General features: G+C 35.0%; 1 protein-coding gene across 7 annotated transcripts in view; it reads right to left on the bottom strand.

The window, feature by feature from the left end:
• Positions 1-23,422, bottom strand: part of LOC113504291 (protein furry) — a 110,037-nt gene that overhangs the window by 65,770 nt on the left and 20,845 nt on the right. For 4 of the 7 annotated variants that reach the window (XM_026886530.1, XM_026886533.1, XM_026886531.1 and 1 more), the window contains one exon: positions 12,818-12,993. In XM_026886530.1, the coding sequence (XP_026742331.1) occupies positions 12,818-12,993 (176 nt within the window). The remainder of the gene's footprint in view (positions 1-12,817; positions 12,994-23,422) is intronic. The other 3 variants (XM_026886532.1, XM_026886535.1, XM_026886537.1) reach the window with 1 other exon arrangement.

The following is a 23,422-nucleotide window of genomic DNA, read 5'->3' as shown; positions in this document are numbered from 1 at the left end:
TACAGTAAATACTCAATTTGGCTTCTTCAAATCGGTCAGAAATTTCACGAACACAATTCATAATTCAATAGTTTTAGGACTCGGCTGGAGTCTTGGTTTCGTTGGAAAGGTAGCATTTTTTGATTCTACACTTGTCAAATTCACAGTTAGTGTCGAGGGGGCGTAAGATGTGCGGGTGATTTTTCGTAAATTTGACCTTTATTTGTTCAGGCTCTTACCGTAGGCAATAAACAGAGATTTATTTGAAAGCTCTCTATTTTTTGATATTTTATGAGAACATTTTCCTCCAGCCAGGAAATGTTCTCTATTATTGGTAGCAATAATTAATAGTAAGATGACCAAGCGAAACCCCTATACAAGGTATCGTTTCGTCGAGGGGTTCTATACATCTTCCAATTATATCTGATAATATTGGTTAGTAAGGCTCTCGGAGTGAGAGAGTAAGCGAAGGTTACATATTGGATGGTTCCACCTGAAAGAACAGGAATCCGGTACAATTGGGAGGTGTGTAGAGCCCTCCCGTCCTGTAAGGACTAGGTGTTTAAGATCTTTTACTCTTAGTTATGAAAATGGGGACTTATATTTGTTAGTATGTAGCTAATAGTTATGTAGACGCCGTAATTGTGCTTTTCCTAGTATGAACTATTATTTTTGCCACCTTCTATCGCTTCGTTATTCGCTTGACGTATATACCTGGCTTATCTTTATCGACTATCTATTTCCTGAATTTTTAATTCGACTCTCCTTATAACTCTCCCTCTCGCTCTATCTGGGTTTGCAGAAAGACTCAAAAGCAGATGGATTAGTCGCTCACTGAGGTAGCAGTGGGCTAGGAATGGAGTTTCTTCGACGGATAAATTCATCAGAGAAGTTATCCTTAGAAAAACTCAAGATACAAAAGTTTACATTAAGTAGACGAGTATGAGATAAGCACACGTTATAAAAAAAGATAGGAAGAATAGGATAGATGCGAAGCCCATGAGGATGCACAAACAAAAGTTATTTAAGGCTGATGATGATGATACCAGGAGAGTGAGTTACATGTTTACATAAATACTTGTAGGAACATTTTAACAAAAGGTTAAAAAACGGAATGTGGAAATGTGATAGATTATTCGCAAAATCGTGGCAATCGTCGTGACAATCGTCCCTTTAAAAAACCTTTCTCTCACACCATGGTGTCCGTTTTGCGCGTTATTACGCTATTATGAAATTGAGATTCAAAATAAAACAAATATATTATTTTAACTCGAATAAAATGTTTCGTTACATTATTAACAAGACGCTTGCATCGTCCTCGACATGACGTTAAACTGTCGTTCAGTTGTATTGGGTCGGAGTGTTTTCCAATACCTCTTCGCCGTTCAGGTTTTAAATGCCTTGTGTTAAACAACACAAGGCACTCTGAACCTGACCGATGTTGTTGGTGGCGGTAAGCACGCTCCAACCAATACAATCGAAGCTTTCTTTCTCTATCGTTTTGTTTCGCTTTCTTTAATTCTTGCTTTAAGCTTGATTACGGCGTCTACTGGGTTTCATGTAGTTTCGGTGTATAGGTTTTTGTCCCCAGTTAGGCTGTGATTAGTTTAGTTTAGGTCGTTGCTATGCGCTTCTCTCTAACGCCACTATAGCGCAGCGGGGAAGGAGTCGGGCTCAGCGGGGAAAGAGTCAGGCTGGCGATCGTGAGTACTGAGAAACCCATCCGTGGTACTATTGTGGTGAGCCCAGGTTTGTGAAAACCTAGGGTTGGCCGGAATATAAGTAATATTCGTACACATTGCTTGTATTCTGCGGAGGAGCGCGTGGCTACCATATTAACACCTCTGTTGCGTGTTTTTTATCTTTCAATTAGTATCTTGGGTGACAAGCAATACGTATTGTTTACGGCTGTAACGTTTTCTTCTGCTTATCCTTGGACCTCAGGTCATGCCTTACTAGACATCCTTGGACCTCAGGTCATGCCTTACTAGACATAGTACTACCTCAAGCCGTCAAATAAGCGTCGAAGACACGTTCGAAACAATCAAACTAACATTGTGCGCCTCCTCGTTTTCGTCCTTTTTCAAAGGCTAACATCAGAATCGAGCAACTTCCAAATGTTCACTCTTCAACGAACGACAGTATTTCGTTCACTTCCAAATTTTGCACTTCCCAGTTAATAGAAGAACAGAATAGTTACAGTAAATACTCAATTTGGCTTCTTCAAATCGGTCAGAAATTTCGAGAACACAATTGCTAATTCAATAGTTTTAGGATTCGGCTGGAGTCTTGGTTTCGTTGGAAAGGTAGCATTTTTTGATTCTACACTTGTCAAATTCACAGTTAGTGTCGAGGGGGCGTAAGATGTGCGGGTGATTTTTCGTAAATTTGACCTTTATTTGTTCAGGCTCTTACCGTAGGCAATAAACAGAGATTTATTTGAAAGCTCTCTATTTTTTGATATTTTATGAGAACATTTTCCTCCAGCCAGGAAATGTTCTCTATTATTGGTAGCAATAATTAATAGTAAGATGACCAAGCGAAACCCCTATACAAGGTATCGTTTCGTCGAGGGGTTCTATACATCTTCCAATTATATCTGATAATATTGGTTAGTAAGGCTCTCGGAGTGAGAGAGTAAGCGAAGGTTATATCTTGGATGGTTCCACCTGAAAGAACAGGAATCCGGTACAATTGGGAGGTGTGTAGAGCCCTCCCGTCCTGTAAGGACTAGGTGTTTAAGATCTTTTACTCTTAGTTATGAAAATGGGGACTTATATTTGTTAGTATGTAGCTAATAGTTATTTAGACGCCGTAATTGTGCTTTTCCTGGAATAACTATTCCCTTAGTCGCCTTGCTCGCTTCGTTGTTTGGTTAACTTATGCTTGGCTTATATTCATCTTTAACGCGACTACCTTATTACTCTCCCTCTCGCTCTATCTAGGTTTGCAGAAAGTCTCAAAAGCAGAAGGATTAGTCGCTCACTGAGGTAGCAGTGGGCTAGGAATGGAGTTTCTTCGACGGATAAATTCATCCAAGAAGTTATCCTTAGAGTAACTCAAGGTTCTAAACTTTTTGAGTGGTAGGTTTGCTGAACAAAATAAATGTTAAGCAATATGGTTGCGGTCAACCATATTGTCGAATTTGCAATCGAAAATAAGAAACTGTTTGAGGCCATAGTTGGAATACTCATAACTCTGTTTATTAATAAATCTATCTCCTTAACATAATGTTATCGCGCGTAAAGTAGTGTAAAGGCGACGGTTACCTTCGGCGAAAAGAATAATACATTGTACAATATTGTAGGTAAGTCGCTTGTTTTACTTTGATAGCAAATATAAAGATAAAGTTAGTTAAAAAATATAATCGATTCACATAATATAGAATTATAATATCTACGAAAAAAATATATCCTTATTTGAATGTGGCATGGACACTAAAGGGCCATTTACGCAGTAGACTGTGATAGTATGTATATAGATATAGTATATATGTAGGATTCACTATTAATATGATCGGTTTATAATATAAAATAAATATTTATATCTAATAATATATATTATCAATATAAACTGTATATATTCTAATTTATTTGGGAAGGCAAAAAGTTGAAACATATTATAGAACCGTCAAGAACGGAACGTCGGGAGAAAATAATAACATTGTGAGGGCTTATCAATTTTGATTTGTTTTTCGCAAATTGAATAAATGGTCGAAGGTTACCGTTGTCAGTAAGTGTATATAGTTATTATACGTGTTAAATATATTGGTATAGATTAATGGTATTTATTGTTATACGGTTAGGGTTAGATCGTAAGACGGCGACCACAAGCCTTAGCTTTGCTTCATTTGAATAATAGTCACAGATTTCAGAATATTTGAATTAATAAAGTCTGCATTCCACAGCTGGACATATTAAACTTCGTTAATACATATAATTGGTCACAATTCGTCTTATCGTATGGTTCATATACAACCTGATGTCAGAGTTTTAACTGCCCATATCCGGTAACAAAAGCATTAAAAAAATTAAAAAGAAGCCCTGGTGCACCTGTGTGCCAGTTTTTTTAAAAGTAATTCAGCGAATTATCAAATGAGATAACTGGTTGAGCGCACGCGTACCAATTCAGTCCCCTTTAGTCAATCATGCAGTAAAAAAAAGCGATTATTAGAATTATAAATTAACAGATGTAAATTAGACACTAAAATTACGATTAATAAAATTATTAATAAAAATAAATAAATATCTACTTTTCTCTGAGTATTAGGCATATTGAAAACTATAGAGCATAGTTCAAATCAATAAAAAAACATTGACTGTAAAATATTCGGTAGCAAAAGCGTGCAAATTCTAAACGAAAGTAGAAGTATTCGGTATAAGGGTTCGTGCGTGTGTGTGTGTAATGCGATCTTTCGTTCATTCATCGGCGAGTATCGGACGCGAGGGGTTTGACCCCGTGGCCGAGAGACCTAGGCAAACTGCGCCGCGGTCAAGTTCAACCACCGCGACCTCGACTTCTGACACATTGAGCATCCGCTTGTTACTTCACTTATCAAACTGACGCGACTCAAACCGGGCGAAAACATCTGTTGCAGCGATTTCAAATGCACTTTGAAATAACACCGCACTATTTTCATTATTAAGACGAAATAGACCAATCATTTTTACTTTGCTGTCGATGATTTGTGTACGTACGTACGTTCGTTAAAAGTTAGTATAAAATAAGGCAATATGTAATATTAGTGCCATAGCCGTAATTTGAAAACCGTAAGAATAACCAAACACGAAAGAATATGTGACATATCACTTTATACAGCTGTAAACTGCATCATAAGACAAATATGTTTAATACATACATGTAAGAATACATTAGTATCAATATAACATCGGCACTCCAAAAATAGTCTGTCAACCCACACCCACAATAATTGATACAAGTAGCTAAACTACCCTAGTATGTTAATGTGAATTAATATAGGTGTACTCTAGGCATAAATATGAAAAAAAAAACAAAAAAAAATACAAAAAAACCTTAAAAAAAATTAAATCCCAAAAAAGTATTAATATTTAGGTTCATTCCATGGGTGAGGTAGGTCGTCAGAATTGTCGTGTTGTTAAAGATAAAAAAAATGGAGATACCGTCGTCAGAATTGTGAACGATAAGTTTAAATACTACCAAACACAGTTTAAGGCACAACGATGATCTGTTTTTGACTACTGTTTAACTCGCCGTACATTTTGGCTCAATATTAAATATTACCGTCATATTCAAATGCAAATTTCAGAATCTCAAAGCCTAATTGCCTAGCCTAACCATATTGTCGTATTATTCTATTTCAATCAAATTTAAGGTACCTATATTAATTGAGGTAGGACTAGGAATAAATGAGTGTCGTGTTGTAATTAGAGGGTTTAGTAGTTGCCAACGTATAATGGTAATTAATGTAAGTTGGAAGAAGTTTAAAACTGAGATAAATAAACTTTATTAAAAATATCAACATCAACCCAGCCTTTTCACAACTCTTGGGGGTCAGCTTTCAGTCTAACCAAATGCAGCCAAGTACCAGTGTTTTACAAGGAGCGAACTTGTGCACTTGTAGCTTAGCCACGAGCTCCTTTTTTGTTAGACATTTTAAGACGTTTTGTAAAACACGGATAAAGATGACCAGTCATTTTTAGTCGAAGTCTTTAAGTGATGTTTATATATCTCAGACTTAAACCGATGGGAAATGTAAGGTGTTGAATCACTGACTTATAACGGATCATTATTCATCATTACATATTGTTTAACCTTTGTCAATGCATGATGAGCGGTATCTGACATATAGAAAAAAATAACAATTGACCAGCAAATGATTTCTAATTACCGCAGAACAACATACAAAAACGTTTGAGTTAGTGTAATGACCTCGATAAATTCGCATTAGCGGACTACCAACATGGATTACGACAATCCTCTTATTTTATGTAGTGTAAACACAATTATACTTAAGTTATTATGTAAGCAGAGTATTTGATTATTCATTTATTATACAGAGCCAGAGTATTATATGTTTCCTTCCTTCCTACAATTGGAAGATGTGGAATCAAGCACCATTAGTACAAATTTGAGTAGCGTATACATGCAGCATTGTGAAATATGTTTTATTATGTATATGTATTTCGCAATGTTTTAATAAATTAATTAATTCATAATATTGTATAACCGATCAACATATTAGATGTAGTAAGTAACATGTATAATGATATCGTATCTTATGATTCAGTTTTTAATTACCATATTATTCTAATCTTATCCATTATTATTCTAAATATATTACTCAGTACGAAAAGTCAGTGAAGTAGATATATTTAATTTTAAGGATTTATGGGCCGTTTGTGTTGAACTACTGAAGTTGAACTACTATTTGAACTGGCAACTTATCTTCGTCGAAAGACTGTTTAGCACTTGTGCCATCGCCGTTCGGGCATAAGAGAAGTGGGAAAGGGTTACCGGCTACCGTAAATTGAGACGAGTTGGCGAGCAACTGAAAGCGAGTGAGTAGCTCCCATATTTTTGTCACTGGGCTATTAAAACTTGTCACTGACGAGCTCGGCTAAGCTAGGTATATCTTAGATAGAGACACGCTTGAGCGAAGACGACATAAGCCAATAATATGCAACTCGTTTGTTTCATCTACTTTTCTTGGGAGAGAAAATTGCCGACAATCTTTGCTTCCTGGCTAGGCGGTGGAAGAACTGCCTTAATGAAGACTACGAGATCCATATCTGCGCTATAATTACGATTCCACTATCAAATTCGCAAATGTATGGATTTTGTGAAAATCCACCAAAAAAAGCTTAAAAAATGGTCGTGTCGGTTTAAAATGGATGCGAACTGATATTTTGCCGTCAGATAGCATCTAAACTAATTGTGAATTAAATGTAATGAAAACGTTTGGTAAAAAATACGCTGTTTTTCTAACTGACATGTTTGTGAATTTTTTATCAAAGTAAATATTTAAAATGTAACATGACTGCGGCAAATACCGTACAGAGCACATCGTGTTTTTTTTTGTCGTTTGGCACTTATTAATTGGCTGTTAATAGAGGATGTCCATTAGTTATTGCGATATGTAAAAATATAACTAAAATTTGTGTACGTTTCGTGGAACATACTTTTTTTGCCAATTAATTTGGATTTGCAATGGCAAAAATCACAAATCTCTGATCCGTTACTAAGTCTTGGAAAGCTACGATTGTCAACGTGAACGCAAATGGCTTTAGTATAAGCAGTATATTATAAGTATTTGATCTTAGTGTTATTGTCGAAATAATTATGTAATGTATTTAAGATTATATTTAATCTTTGGGTAATTCCATTAATGTCTTAATGTATAACTATAATCTTTACCTAATAAATTTAATATGTCATTTAATCTTGATGTAATTTCAATATTCCCTTAATAAACTTAGTAGTATTCTGTATATGTGTGTTTTATTATTTATAATTAATTCCTTGTACACAACACAAATTGGTTTCCTCCTGGTTTTGTTCGTACTGCATTAGACTCACAAGACAAACAGCCCGTACTACTACGCAGTTTGCAGTACTAGCATTTACTTAGCTTCACTAACAATCTAAAGCTATAAGCCGTCAGTACAGGAGATGTAATCCCCGAGTACAGCAATGCGTTATGACTATCTGCATAAATGTATCTACGTTCTGAGGCCGAGTTACAGTATAAACAGCTACAGACCAGCCGGGGCAATCGCGGTTCACCGTTTACTATCGATCAGTCTACAGGGCTTAAATCGAGTTAGGCATCGTTCTAAAAATAGAACTCGGTAAAACGAAAAGGTTTATTTATAGTTGCTGCAGACGCAAGCAGATTTCAGTTCACGAACGCTTACCTAGCGACACAAATTCTTCAATTCGATTTATTTACGTTCAATATTTGTACCTTGTTTCGGATGTAGAAAAACAGCCGCTACTTATGTCAACACTCCGTGTAATGCAACCGAAATCCAGGTAAGACGTCTCACTTATTAAGTGGTAAGTAACTATACAGCAGAAGCGTTACAATTAAACTTTTGGATGGATTCAAGTAACAGATTATGACCAATACCTCAGCTATTGCTAACTACTGTACTAAGTGTAATAAACTACTACGTATAAAAATACTGAATAGGCTGAACCCTTTATTACAAGAAAAAAAAATATGATGAACAATCTTTGTCATTATAAAATATACATGTGTCAGATTTCAATATTTGGAATCCAGGTTTGCTCAGCATATGTCACTGTTCGTCAATGATGGCTTGGATTAATTAAATTAAGTACGGATAGGTTAACTTTGAAAGTTACATTGGTATTTTACTTGCGGTAGGATCGAATTTGAGGCTCACACATACAAATCCATTGCAAAGAAACGCAAGTCGATAAGATAAAATTAAAATATGGTAACTAATGAATAAATCCATACTATATTTTTATACGGAATATACGAAACAAGATACGTTACATATTTTTGGTTATTCGTGGAAACGACCACATATGGACACGGTAACTATACACCGTCAAAAAAAAACCGCTTTTGGAATATGTGTATACAGCGGTTGTAGTGGGTTTTCGTATTTATATTCAGCAAATATTTGGGAGTGAGGTATTGCGAACCCGATGTATCAAAGGAGCCTGAACTGTTTTTTGAACCCAAGCCAATATTCAGGTAAAGGTAAAATTAAAAATAAATATAAACAGCATAAAAAATATCTTACAATCAGCTGTTACCAAAAAAGCATGCTCTTTGGCACCTCTGTCGTTGTTTATTGTGTATTTGATTATATGTCTATATACATATATACTGTGTTTGTAATTAATTAATGGAAGCCATTATTATGACCACATGAACAGACTGGATTGATGTAAGGTTATGCACGAGCATCCCATAATGAGGTGCAGTCAGGAGGCTATTGTGCTCATACTACAATTACTGACGCATGATTCGATCCTGACTGATTATTCTCATTAATTACTGAGTGAACCTACCACGTCAGAAGCCTACAGGCCGTTTAGGCTTTGACACTAGGTTATACATCAACCAAACGAATAGGAGAGCTGCCGTATTACTATTCCTCTTAGTTGTCATTTGACTTTAAATTATATGATCGTTGTGAACCCGTTGAGGAAGGTAAAATATGAAAGAGGAGGTTTGGTTTTATTTCGAGAAGTGGATTTATCAATCGTAAGTATGAATAAGAGAGTAAGTATAACTATTTTTTGAGATCAATATCAATAAAGAATACTTGCTTTTGTGAAGAATAAAATACATTGTTAGTAGAATGAATTTGATTCATATTTATCATCAATTAAGAAGACGGGTCGTTATTAAAATACACCAACATAATGAGCTTTAAGTTCTCTATTGTATTGAAACTGGATTTGACTAACTTTTAGTTAATAAAGACCAAGTGCTCAAGATCAATAGTCCTCTGTTACACTTGAAACCATTTAAGATGCCTAAGTGGTGGTAAGAAGGTATTCTGGTAGAAACAGATAATTGGCTTAATAAATATTAGTATATAAACAAGTTCGTTGTCTGCACTGTCGTTAACCGACGTCATTGACAGTTTATACTTGCTTTGTACTTCAATAACCATGAACTCATCTAGTTTGTTTGTTGCGTTTTGTTGGCACATATCCTTGCGCGGGCCAATCACTGACTAATCATGACTTATATCGAATGCGTTTAACAGTCGAGGGACTAATTGCTGAAGAGAAGCTAAGTGTAAGTATCATAGCGTAGCCTTTCATTGTTTTTGGTAAGGCGGTGGAATCTTTATAAAAAATCCGCCTTTTCCGTATTTTCTAGTGTTACTTTTCTTTGTTATTAAGTTAACGAAATTTCGTTGAGTGAAATGATTATGTTTATTTATTTATGTAAGTAATAAAAAGGGTACTTACCCCATTTTTTACATTTAGTCAACCATCTGTTTATTTAACGTGATGATATCGAAATAACTTCACTATAATGAAATCAAAGTAAGTAAAATATAATGAACGAAAATTTGCAAATATATGTGACTTTCGTTTTCAAATTATGTAGGTGCAAAATACTCGTGAATGGTTATTAAACAGGTAGAAACACGTCGGGATTGTGTCATTTCAAATAGTAGGCCTGTAATTGCTATATAACCAAATTTATCTCTGAATGCAGAATTTCATATCAATTGGGTGTCAAAAATGTTTAATGTACAGTCCACGGAACAGGAGAAACTTAAGAAAAATTCAAAAATAATATTTAATTGTTAAAAAACTGTTTAATATTATATGATATTTTTATTTTATTTTCCACATTTTAATTAATCCATGTTTTTTTTTTTCACAAAATAGGTACAACAGTTGTATTACAATCATCAACATTTTATAAGACATTCGAAAGTAATAACTACAACCATAAATACAAACAATACAACACTAGTATCACAGCATCCTAATCGCATTTACTGTCGTACGCACCGAATGTGAAGATGAAACATATGTATTTTTTACAAAAGGTTTGTTACACTGAGCGCAAGTGCTAGTCACATTCTGAAGTATGTTAGAAGCAGAATGAGAAGGACGGCATTGACTAAAACACATAAGGCGTTGTAGAATGGCTTTTGTCTACCTCCCGCGCCCTGCTATACCTTAGAAGGAGCCTAGCACTTGGTCGAATACTATCGTATAACAAAAGCATTTTTTTTTCAAAAACATGTATTTAAACACAAGTTTTAAAACAGATTGACACACAGTGTTAATGAACACGAATCAACAAGCCCAAACAAGATGATATAAGTCGTTTTGTATCGATGGAAAACACAACAGTAGCATTGTCACAGATACATAAATTTGAAAATAACTACTCAACCGCAAGTAGACCCTATTTAGCGTCGAATATTTGATGACAAACTTACATACAATTGAGTAACAAAAGGTCACATTATTAACTACACTTAAGGCATAATACAATTACTTTGAGTAAACGTTACAATTTACATAAAACGAACACCTATTTGAACACAGGCAATGTTGTTGGACTGTAGGTACTTAACATTGTTTTGAAAAAATAACCTAAGTCACAACTAAAGAACAGTGTAGGACACAAGTAAATATGCATACTATAATTGAGTACACATCAATGTAAAAATCAGGCGGCATCCAGCATCAGACAGTTTCATGTCCTTATAATATTACATTGTCATGCAACATACATGCATGTAAGAAATCAGCGTAATCGGAGGCCGGCTTATTCTCGGCAGCGGGTAAATCAAAGCTGATCATGATGACAATTAATCGGAAACCGACAAGAGGGTCCAATTAACCGTGCATGGTTCATTATGCACAAAGGGATTAATGAAACTAAATGAAAGCTTCTAAAATACCAAAACATCATCTAATCTGATGAGTATACTATACTAGTATACTATCTAATTTTACCGAATCAAGTAAATCCAGTTTAAAAAATCGATTTCCAAACTGTGAAAACATTGCATTTATTGCGTAAGAAAATACAGTGTAAAGACCGGGTTTGAGCGTTTCATGTACATGACTATTTCAATATATAAATATTTTCCACTGCTTTTTTAAGTTCCTAAAATACTTAGTTTTGTAGGTATAACTACCCAATCGATTTTAATAAAACATATTAAAATCGCGAAACCCCGAACTTGTACTCATTCTTTGTATGGAATATTTTTTAATCACTCTGCACTCTGTTTACCTATTATTATAGAATGTAGTTGTACGTACACGCTACAATAAAAACCAAGGTTATAAACATCAATCTTACATCTAGGCTTGATAAAACGGGCACTTACCTTGGTCGTTTGTACTCCAATTGGAATACAATAAGTCGGCGAATCTCTTCAAGCAGTAATACCTAAATAAAAACGGGTTCTACAAAGCTATATTGAAAATAATTCTTTTGAAGAAGTATTCTCGAAGTCTACACAATAGTTTGTGTAGTATTTTCTTAATGACGCGAAATGCGAAATTCTTAGTTCGTTGATAAGGGAGGCACATTTATAATACTAAGGGGGTTACACATCAAATTAAGACGAACTGCAAGCAACACATTTTCTAAAACACGACAAATGAGACGAGATAAAAAATATTAACAGCTTCTACTGACTAACGTCATGTTAATAGGCGACAAGTTTTTTTTTCGCTGCCGCATTTCACGGACAGCAGACAAAAAAGAGAAGCAGGAGGTTGTTAAATCTCATATCGAATCGTAAACGGAATCATACATTGCACTAAAATATAAATCATCGTTGAACATTAAGCAAAAAATAAAATACCACATAATTATAACACGAACCTGTCTAAAAAGACAATTGTTTGATTCCAATGCTCGGTTCTAATTGTCTGAATAAATACGTCTTACGATTCTATATGGTATTGTATAAAATGAAACAAAAATACACATGGTGCTAAAATTTCTACAACGTAATACAACATCGGGGGTAAGTATTTAGTGAAACTCAGTCACTGTAGGGGATTATGTCATAATTAACTCGCCCTCTAACCCATGGACGGTGTCGGCATGCGACCCTCAGGCTGAGTACGGGATAGGTATACACCTCACTACCGACGACTCACTATAGACGAGGCCCAGACTAACCGGGTCAGCACTAGTGCGGGGCTGCGGAAAAATTTGGACTCCCGCGGCCCCACGCGCACACGTGCGAGGAGACACACCGGCGGCTTTTAGCCGGTAAGAGTCCAGCACGCCCCTCCGCCTCTCCCCAGGGGGATAAGTCCAGGATTTCCCTCCATAAAAAGGAGATGATGTCATAAGGTACGTGCGACTTACCAGCATCGTCATCGGAGGGTAGCGGGCCGACGCTGCCGAAGAAGCGTTTGTCGAGCAGCTGCAGGAGCTGCAGCGCGCTCTCGTGGACGGGGGCGCGCGGGCTCCCCGTGCACATCAGCGTCACGTTGATGATAGCCGTGTAGTGGTCGCACGGGTACTCCCTGCCGGAACACATACTAATGATAATGATTCAAAATCTGTCTACGATACGACAGCGCAAACATAAAAATAAAGAATGGGTAACAGCTTAACAGAAAATATCCTCGAAAGCAAAGGAAAAAAAGTTTTGACATGTATCTCTGGCTATATCTAAGCAATCAGAGTTCACAATGATAAAGTTTTATAATGGGGCTGTTGACAGGCAGGATATTTAGTGACGGCATGTATAAAAAGTATAAGATACGTGTCCAATAATATTCATAAACGTAATTCTGTTACGCATACATGGTACAGTTATCATCTTTTTAGGGAGTAGCATAAATGGTCGTAAAGTTCATTAAATTATTAAGCGTCGAGCTTACAAACACGAAACTTGAAACAAAATTAAATATAGTATAACTATTACGGGGGTGATAATGAATGGACGCATATTGTGAATAGTATAACATATTTGACAGGCGATCGACACTCGACATGCATGTAATTGCGGAAATCTGACGTTATTCGATAGTGGATCGGTTGGCATTAATGTTTTCAGATAATTTAATTGTCCAGGCCGATAGGTATCGTATAGAAATATTAATTTATGAGCGGAAGGTAGTACTTTAAAGAATTGAAGTTAAATATTGATGGTGAAAACAAACTAAATATCTAACCAGTAAAAAGTTTAATGACTTCTTCTCAAGATGCAAGATGTATAAGCCTAACAAACAATACAAAACTGCTTTTTGTACACGCTTTTTTTTTTATTGAACCTTAGACGAATTACGGAAATCTATGTTTTAATTGAAAAAATATATTATACACTCTCAATATTTTAAATATCGTAACTGGAATTAGCTACGCTGCGACACTGTTGTTGAGCTACGCGGAGGCTACGCCGTAGAAACAGGTGCATAATGCAAGTGACGTAGAAAGAGCTTTCGGTAAATCGAGAGATGACGATATTATTCTTGTATTAACCAAGGTATTCTAGTGTTTTTGTATGGATATTTTCTTTAAACCGATTTTGTGGGGCACTTCTGAGGTAAATCTGACCTCTTAGAAAAGGAGCAAAATATTTGTTGCAATATTAAAAACAGAATATGCGCCGTATTTTTATTACAAATGTCCGTACTCATTATAAACATCCATGCATTACAATGAATTCAAACTACTTATTATTTTGTGTCATATTACCTAGAAATATAGCTTCGTATTATACTTCATCAACAGTTAAAATACTTCTTGCCGCGTAGTAATTCCTCTAGTTGTAGAACATAGTTATTTACACAATGAGTTTCACTCGAATCGATTCTATAGATCGTAAAAAGAATTTCAATAAATACGTAAGTGGAGAAACCGGCTAAAGCATCTCTCGAATAAGTATTTAATTTTCTTTTAGATGTAGTCAAGCACTGAACAAAGTGGATGTCAAGCAAGAACTAAGAATACTTCGACTAAATTAAACTTACTTGTGAAAAAATACTTTACATTATTCTGATCTTTACAATCTGTTTTGTTTCTATCGAAAAATAGCCTTAATACTTGATAGATACATCACAAATTGAAAATCTCAATTAAAACGCAACGGAGAATAAGAGCTTAATAAAACATGTCGATATATCTCAAGTGTAGTACGAGTACAATGCAAACTTAATTTCGGCTTATGATTTAATATAGTAATATTGCCTTGCATTAAAGGAAGCGATCGCAATAGATACGTGCAAAGCGCTACGCTACGTCCCTCTGATATTAAGACCTTACCGGGTTTAATATGCTCTGCCGCGTCACACCGTGTTCCAGACGAAACTAAAAAAAATATCCGGCAAGGGACGAATCAACATCAACGTATTTCTATTTTTCGGAGTTCATTTGAGTGCGATCGAAATGCAATATTAATTTTACAGCGGTAAAAAAGGATTTTATGGTGTACATTTCATAATATTTGTACCAGTATCTAATAATCTCCGTCTAAAGTGAGAACAAATCAGTCTTAGTGTTGTAAACACAGTTTTCTTTTCCACTATAAAGGAAAGCTATTTAAGTTTGCTTTATTTAAATTTCAGTGAGTTAATGAGATCTTGTCGCCTGTGCAAGTGACGCGCGATTACGCTATTTCATTAATAAACTGTACAACGCAACAAAGTCTATAAAGTCTATTAACTATCCATATTATTTTGTAGTCCTTATCATAGAGACTTGTAGGTACATGGATAAACCATAAAATTTAAGTAATTAAATATTGCAAACTAAGTATGAACGTGAAACTTCGTAAATTCACAAACATTTGCTTTGTCTTACAGTTTCATGCTTCTAAAGTTATTAATACGGGTTGGTCGTGTTAATATAACTTTAATCACTTTTTCAACGGATTTATTAAGCTGATACCTGCAGCTCAATATCAATTTGTAACATACATGATATTGATTGAGGTGGCAGACAGATGCCTGTCACCGTTAGGAGCATAAGTTAGAAACTTCTTGAATGGCTCAACGCTGTGAAGTTTCATTTTTGTTGTTTGCCGTTTATAGCACATCGCATCTTTGCAATCTTCAGGAGTTTAAAGAAGCAATATGCAGAGAGCCACCAGTATTAGGATCTTTATTTTAAAAGATACTAGTAAGTACTACAAAATATTGCAAATAGATCAGTATTTTTTTTATCTTCATCACTAATTTGATTCATTCATATTATGTAGACATTTTTATGAACGCTCTCCGGTCGACACTTGAAAATAGTTCCCGAACTAGAATTACAATATTCGTGAAACATTGTGTGGGCGGCGCCTATTTCCTGAATTTGTATTGGCCATTGGCTGCAGTTGTTTATTTAGTTCTGCCTGTTCCATCACGGAAGCCATAACATACGAGTGTTACCGTTGATAAAAATTCATGATTCAGAAAACTTTGTCGATTTCGAGTACGGGAAGCTATGCCGAGTAACGAATTAGTAAGGCCCTCCTATACCCTCTCCAATCTGCAAGTTTTTTTACAATTTGATTGGGGAGAGCGTTCCTCGCTTTGAGAGCAAGTATGTCTCACCTATGTTTTTTTGATTTAGTAATATACCCGATACCGATTTTTGAGGGAGCTGTAAAACTTGACACTCAACGATACCGCCAGTGGCACGACAAAATATTTCAGGCAAAAACCAGCTCAAATTGCGAGATGAAGGTATTTTTGACGACAATGAAGTGAATAATAAAAAGTGTTAAAAGAGAGAAGAGAGAGATCTGCATATTATTTTCACATACAGAGCCATAAAAATGGGTGTTATAGCAGCAAAGTATACACAAACTTAATCAGGTCTATATAAATAGTTACTACCATTAAAAAATAAAAATATCGGTAGAGCGTATCGTGAAAACACACAGTTCTAGTATTAACCGATAAAAAAATGGGTTTAGACTTAAATCTACTTCAGAATAAACTGATCACAAAATATATTTTTTTTAAAGCCAAACCTCTAAAAACATTTATTTCCGTGTTCTAGTTGTGTATATATTGTGAGTGATTGGCAGATTCTTGTTGTTTTCTGCAGTACAGCTTCGGTTTACTATACCAGCGCAGAGAGATTAGTTTAGTTTTGGAGGTCGTTTTTTTTCTTTGTTTTACGTCCGGTTTCATTTGCGTCTAGATTGAAACGAGTATTTCAAAAACCTTATTGGAATTTACGGCTACGGAGCGCTACAAATGAAGTAATGTGTGCTCCGGTGACTACGAATTTTCACTTTTCATCCACAGCGCATTTTTTTTTCTAAAACTTATTTGTCGCAATGTAGCCATAGAATCACGATATAACAAAACTAAAAGGATATGTGTAACAGAAACTAAAGAAGAATGGCTGAAATCAATGTATTTGGCTCTTAAAAAAATATATACAATAAAGCTTTAGTAAATCTTCATCAGACTGAATGCAAATGCATTGTTAGATTAGGTTTCGGTTAGATAGGAATGTGTCAATCATATTTTTCTAATTACTAGCAAGTTCTGCGAAAACTTTCCAGTCTGGAAAATTAATAGAACGTATCAATTACAGACGCGCATTGTTTAAAGTCTAAAAAGTGGTCTGCCAGGCTCCTTTTAAAACAAACTTTAGTTCCGAAATGTAAATTGTCTTATTTTCTGAGCACCGTGCTTTAATGGAAACTTTTCCAGACAGGTGCTGTTACTGAAACATGATAATTTAAGTTTCACGCTGCCCTAGACAATACACTTAACGAACCAAAACAAATCACCGTAAAATTAACTACCTTCTCAAAACTCTTTATATTAATTCAGATCCTTCTACTTCTTACTAATTACTTTGAAATAAGCATACAGGCGAGGATATGAGTTTTGGACACGCGGAGTAAGACAAATAAACATAGATACCCAAAAAAAGAAAACAAGCAAGCAGATAAACGGACAAGTATTAGAGATTCTCCCTATAGAGTTACGGATCCATAAACAGGAAAAAAATGCTTATCAAATTAATTTTAAAGCATTGAAATATTGAAGAGGATTATTTTTTCGTAAAATAATACAAACGGAAGTTTCATGCAAATTATCGTAATACTTGACTGACGTTAAGTGGGTACGATGAGGGCGGTACTAGATATACATTATAATAGCCCCTTACAATCTCACATGAGCCTCTGTTTTCCATAAAACATTTTGAAATACTGTTTGCAGGGGAGAAACGTAAAAGTTCGACTCGACGATCACACTTGGATGATCACAGTGTCATTACAACATGCTGCGCTAAGCATTTATTTGTTCGGACAAGCTTTTGACATCCAAAAGGTATTTAACGTTAACGAGTACCGCGAGAGACACCTGTAGGAAAAATGAAATAAAATAATCCGAGCAGCGATATTAGTTCCGCTGAAGCTACGTTTCTACGAATGCGTAGTCCGTGTAATTTTGTTTGAAAACTCGTGTTAATCTACAGTGTTCCGTGAAACAGACCGTCAGGACAGGTTAATATTGTGTAGCTCTAATCTAGCGTAGCTGAAGCCTCACTGTAATTGTTTCGCCTGAACATTTCTATAAAATAATAATCAATATCCGTGTTCAATATTCTGTACTTCACGCACGAAATAAGTCATGTTGCGATGTGGACATCGATTAAAATTGTACATGTTCGAGTATTTATAATAATCCGGTATTTTATGAACATCAAGTAATCAACACAAACAAAGCTTTTGTACAATCTATTAACTGTTTACCTTTAGCGAAACATGGTGTAATTAAAATACACGACTGCATCATAATTGCACATCACGTCATGACATGAAATTAATTGAGTTCTTTTGACGTATAGATTGTGCAAAACGTTCGCTAATTTAATCAATTGCCGCCGGTTTATCGAGCGTCAACGCTTGGTTTAATTATTCCCCTATTTCGTACTGAATTTGAGGTGCCGTCTCGTGTGTCTTTGAATCAAAGAACCAGGCACAAAGACCGAAGTACTTCTAAATCTTGCCCCTTGAACAACAAGTAACAGAGCTTATAGTAAATTAATTAGACTGTGTTAATACATATGGGACTGCAGTGAAACAGACGACAATCTCTTTGTCATACTTGACTGCCAGGCAGATAACGTTTTACAATATACAACAATCGTTACTTGATTTCGGTGGTGTCCACTAAGAGACATTTTGAAGACTTTTTGGAAAAAAAAAAAAAAAAAAAAAAGAAGCGATATTTTTTTAGAATACCGAGAAAGTAATTTGCATACTTGTTATCCTTATCTGCGGTTATAAAACAATGTTTCACAGACATAGTTTTATAATACTAAGCGAGCAAATATGATTGAAATCATTCGAACGCTATTTTCAGAAAACTTCCATGCAGATTTTTATCGGACTAGGAATAAGCAAGACATCGTATTTTATGAGTTTATCGACTAGGAAATTGAAAAACGAGTTGTTCGGGACGAAGAATTTTCGAGAAGCTATTAATAGCACGTATTTTATCGTCTGTGCAGCACGAAGATTTAAAATCAGATTTATTAAAAAATATTTTACTTCAAGAAAACTATTTTTGAGACTTAAACCAGATTAAATTGAATATTGATTGAATGCTTCATATTTAGTATTACAACATATTCAATAATGGACTGTAATGTTGTTTAAATCTAATATGAATTACATAGGTTTTCACTGCGTAAAATAAGCTTGGTTAAAACGATTTAATAAAATGACACGTCTATCTTCGCACCGGGAGAATATTCATAAAGCCCTTTGCCGTCTGAAAAGCACGTTTGGCGATATGGTCACGCTGCGGAATGCACACAGTTGTTACTACAGGGTACAGTGTCCAAGCGGGCAACAAAACAAAACCTATTGTTGCAGAGGTCGGTCTATTGGAATTTCAATAAATAAAGCTGTGTAACCAGCGACTGTGCATTTCAGCGAAACTCAGAACGTAGGTACTTGTTTACACGTTCATTTAGATTCCCAATATGACGTGAGCAAAACAAAATACACAATATGTCTCGATGACAAACCCGTCCCTTTGAAGTTTTTACTAAATAAGTATTCGATAAAGCATTGGATGCGTACAAAATTTCTGAAAGCGAGTTTCTGCGTTCGCACCTGTGCGTCGAAACTAGGGTTTGGAAATTCATCACAATTTCATAGTCCCGGGATATCGGGACCGAGTCACCATACAAGAAAACTATTCGGAAGAGTATACTTTCAAATTGGTATATTTTAACAAGCGAAAATCTATCTTCTCTTGACATTATAGAAAAATCGAAAGTTATTATTACGTTCTTTTGCTTAGGCGCCAAAATTACGACATAACTAACAAAGTAGGCTCAGCACCAGAATCCAATCCAGAATCCCAGTGGATTATTTGTTAGCATAAATGCTTAATTACTTTATTATTTTTAATAGAAAATTATAGTGTGATAATATTGTAATCTAACTCTTATAAATACTGTAGACTGTCTCGTGTGTCGGATCTTTAACACTGTCAGGAATGACGTAATAAAAATAATAAAACCTAAATTATTAAGCCAATCTTCTATCGGCTTGGCTCGAAAATCCCGGGGCTCGAGACTAATAAAATTGCAAAAATTCCCGGGAATTCAAACCCTCCAATACCCCTGCAGCATGAAAAAGGAGTTACAACAATATGTATGTGCGCATAGTGCTTAATCCTGTAGCCGTGAGGGAGAGCCAAAATGGGTACGTCCATTACGATGAGATAGCTTTTTGATGGTAATTAAAATCTAAAGCGGACCTATAGTGTAGAAATATTTAAAATAAAGTTTATTGGACTGGCAATAACATATTACTTTAATAACAAAATTAATCATACATCAGTCATCAAACAATAAAGTGGCTACTAGACACGGGCAATGTTTTTTGAGAGTTTTATAATGTTTTTGAGCATTTAGAATTATATGAGACTCAATACAGTGAATGCACGCTTAAATTTGGTCAAAATTAATGAGACGATATGTAATTCATATAATTTATAGCTAAATACTTAAAAAAAAATCCGTATGTATGCATTTAGTCAGGACTTATCTTACCTAATTAGTCATTAAATGTTCCCTGATACGACTTAAGTACACATGCATGTGCATAGCATTACTAGATGTGGTAAGTTATATCATACAATATGATTCAAACGTCAATTTCGCTGATATTGTTCTTGACAGGTCTTGATATGCCTTACGGAGTCACAGTCGGTTCACCCCCTGTACGTTAACAGAGCTATCCTATGTGTCTGGCGAGCTATTATTGTCTGTGCGTACTGCTTTGACGAGTGTCCCGGCAAAAGCATCATTACCCCCTCAATACGAATAATTAACGTGCTCTTTGAGTGTGCTCGCAATAGTATTCCCGTTTATTTTATGTAACAGTGTTAAATATTGTATATATCGTATTAGTTTTGCAGTTCTATGTATTTATTATACTTAAAGACTTTATTGTTTTTACATATGATATTAGATATTACATCCGTTTTTAGACTTTTTATGTAAAAATTTTATCGCACTATATGCCTTTAATCATAAGGTGATGTGCGATGTGATGAGGTGATAAGGCTTAGGTGACAGTAAATAAATAAACGAAAAACTGGTGAAGTGCAAGTCCGTTAGAATCCGAGAATTCGGTTACCTAGTATAGTTTACGACTGGGGAGTCAGTGACTAAATATATGCACACAATCTAAATTTGCAGTGTTAGATCAAAGTTTAATATTACCGGTGCCACGGGTTTTGTGCAAGCCCGCCCGCCCTGTTAATCCGATAGTATCCGCGCATTGTGTTTAGCTTTTGTTGGGCTAGTACAATGCGCACAGGTAACGAGGCCTGCACGGAATTAATTTTCAATACGATTTGACGCTTCAAATTTTTATACTACAATATACAATCGCGAGGATTGGTCTGAACGTCTTTAATTGAATACTGTTTTGGTAGCATGATATTTGGAGATACAGAAAAATATACTAGAGAGCAACTAAATAAGACGCATTGTTTTACGCAGACTATAAAGAACATAGATAACATCTAAGTAATAATACTAACAATGTTTAATTTAATGCCATTATATTCCAAAATCAATACATGGGAGACTTCGTGTTGAGGTATTTACTTCTATCTTGAAATAAACATTTACTAATTTATTTAATCTGAAGTTGAGACCGGTGCGGCGCAGTTAAGTCCAAGTCTTTACTCTTTTAATGTATAATGATGGTGAGCTGTTTTTGATTCACTTGTGGCATGGAGAATTTGGTAATCTATCCGAAGCGCATTTCTAATGTAGGTTTTATTTAACAAATGTAGAAATAATTTATTGAAAGTAACTGTACGTTGCTTTCTATCTAATGTGGGTTTGTAAACTGATGTACTTAGGATTAATATTTCCCGTAAATCATGAGCAGACGCAGAGGTGATTGAGGTTTCGAGAGCCAAACTTTCGCATTCCAGGAAAATACAATGCAGTTTTAGAACTATTTCCGTTAATCCGATTTTCCTCAAAACTTTCAACATAGTAACTAGGAACTATGAATAATCGTATAGAACATCGGTTAATAATTACCAACTAGTACTAGACAGTTTGGAGTGGGAATTATGGGTATTTGCCAAAACCCAAATGTATGAAAATGTTTTGTACATCCTGTTTATGTAACTTTGGGCGTCGCTATGTAGTTATAATAGATATTTGGTAATATGTCTTATGTATATTGTGTTCAGAAAGTAATATCAATAAAATATGATTTGATTAATGATAGATATATTTTCTTTTTTGTATGTATACTTTACCCTTTTTTTCTTACCAAAGCAATATAACAGCTAATTGAGCTTTTATAATTGTAAGTTGATAATAAATTTGTTTTTCATCCAACCACTGCATAATGTCAGAATTCATCCAGTTTGGAGTTGGATGCGCTCGACTTTTCTTGCATGGTAAGGTGCTTCATCTTATACCAGCACCGCATTTGGCTTTAATATTATAAATTTTAAATTAATATTATTATTTTTTACATTTAAAAACAGTCACCGTGCATGTCTTTTGATTAATTGTCGTAAATATATTTTTTTATACAGAGCTAATTTTATATCTGAATAAAAAAATGTAAGCTCGACTAACTTTTGATTGTAATAAGTCGATTCTTACACATCACTATTTATTTGGAATTAAAAACCTGCCACACTGGAAATGTCATTTTACTGCCTCGAATTAAAAATCGGACTATAATTAAACCACAATTACTAGTCTAGTTGAGCAGTTAGACAAAATATTTGGTATACAACAATAATTATAAGGCGAAAGTCCGATCCATCAAAATTTTAGGTTATGTGTACCTAAAATTACATACACTGTACCTAAGTGGTAGATTTATACATGGTAGGTTCTACATACATACCCAATACAATGAAGTGTCACTGTTTTTCTTACTGCTGTTATATTGCTTTGGTAAGAAAAACAGTGACACTTTATGTCTTAAACTAGCCAGCAGCTTATAATAAAAAGGGAACGCCAATTAAATTACCTTAACCATACATACTCCAGTAGTCAGAGTCGAACAAATAATAAAAAAAGGATTATATCGGCGAGTTTTTGTCAACTTATAAAGATATGTCCCTAGATTGCAAGCTACACACACAAAGGTGTATTATTAGCGGAGTTATAAAAAAATGGTATTTTATTGTCATGAGATAATTATAACCACTTTCAAGAGGAAGATTCATAATTATTTATTTAATAACGATTTTGTCACACATTTTTATAGGTATAGCACGAATAACTAAACCCCTGCCTCTTAGGTACGAGCCACTTGGTACAAATCTGTGCTCGCATAGTGCAGGCACTTTCGAGAGATAGCTACATTGATGTATTGGGTATGTATGTAGAACCTACCATTTAGGTACAGTGTATGTAATTTTAGGTAGGTACACATAACCTATAATTTTGATGGATCGGACTTTCGCCTTATAATTATTGTTGTATACCAAGTATTTT

The sequence above is a fragment of the Trichoplusia ni genome, chromosome 21, assembly GCF_003590095.1.
Source record: "Trichoplusia ni isolate ovarian cell line Hi5 chromosome 21, tn1, whole genome shotgun sequence".
Taxonomy (NCBI): Eukaryota; Metazoa; Arthropoda; class Insecta; order Lepidoptera; family Noctuidae; genus Trichoplusia; species Trichoplusia ni.
This window is presented reverse-complemented; position numbering and strand designations above follow the sequence as displayed.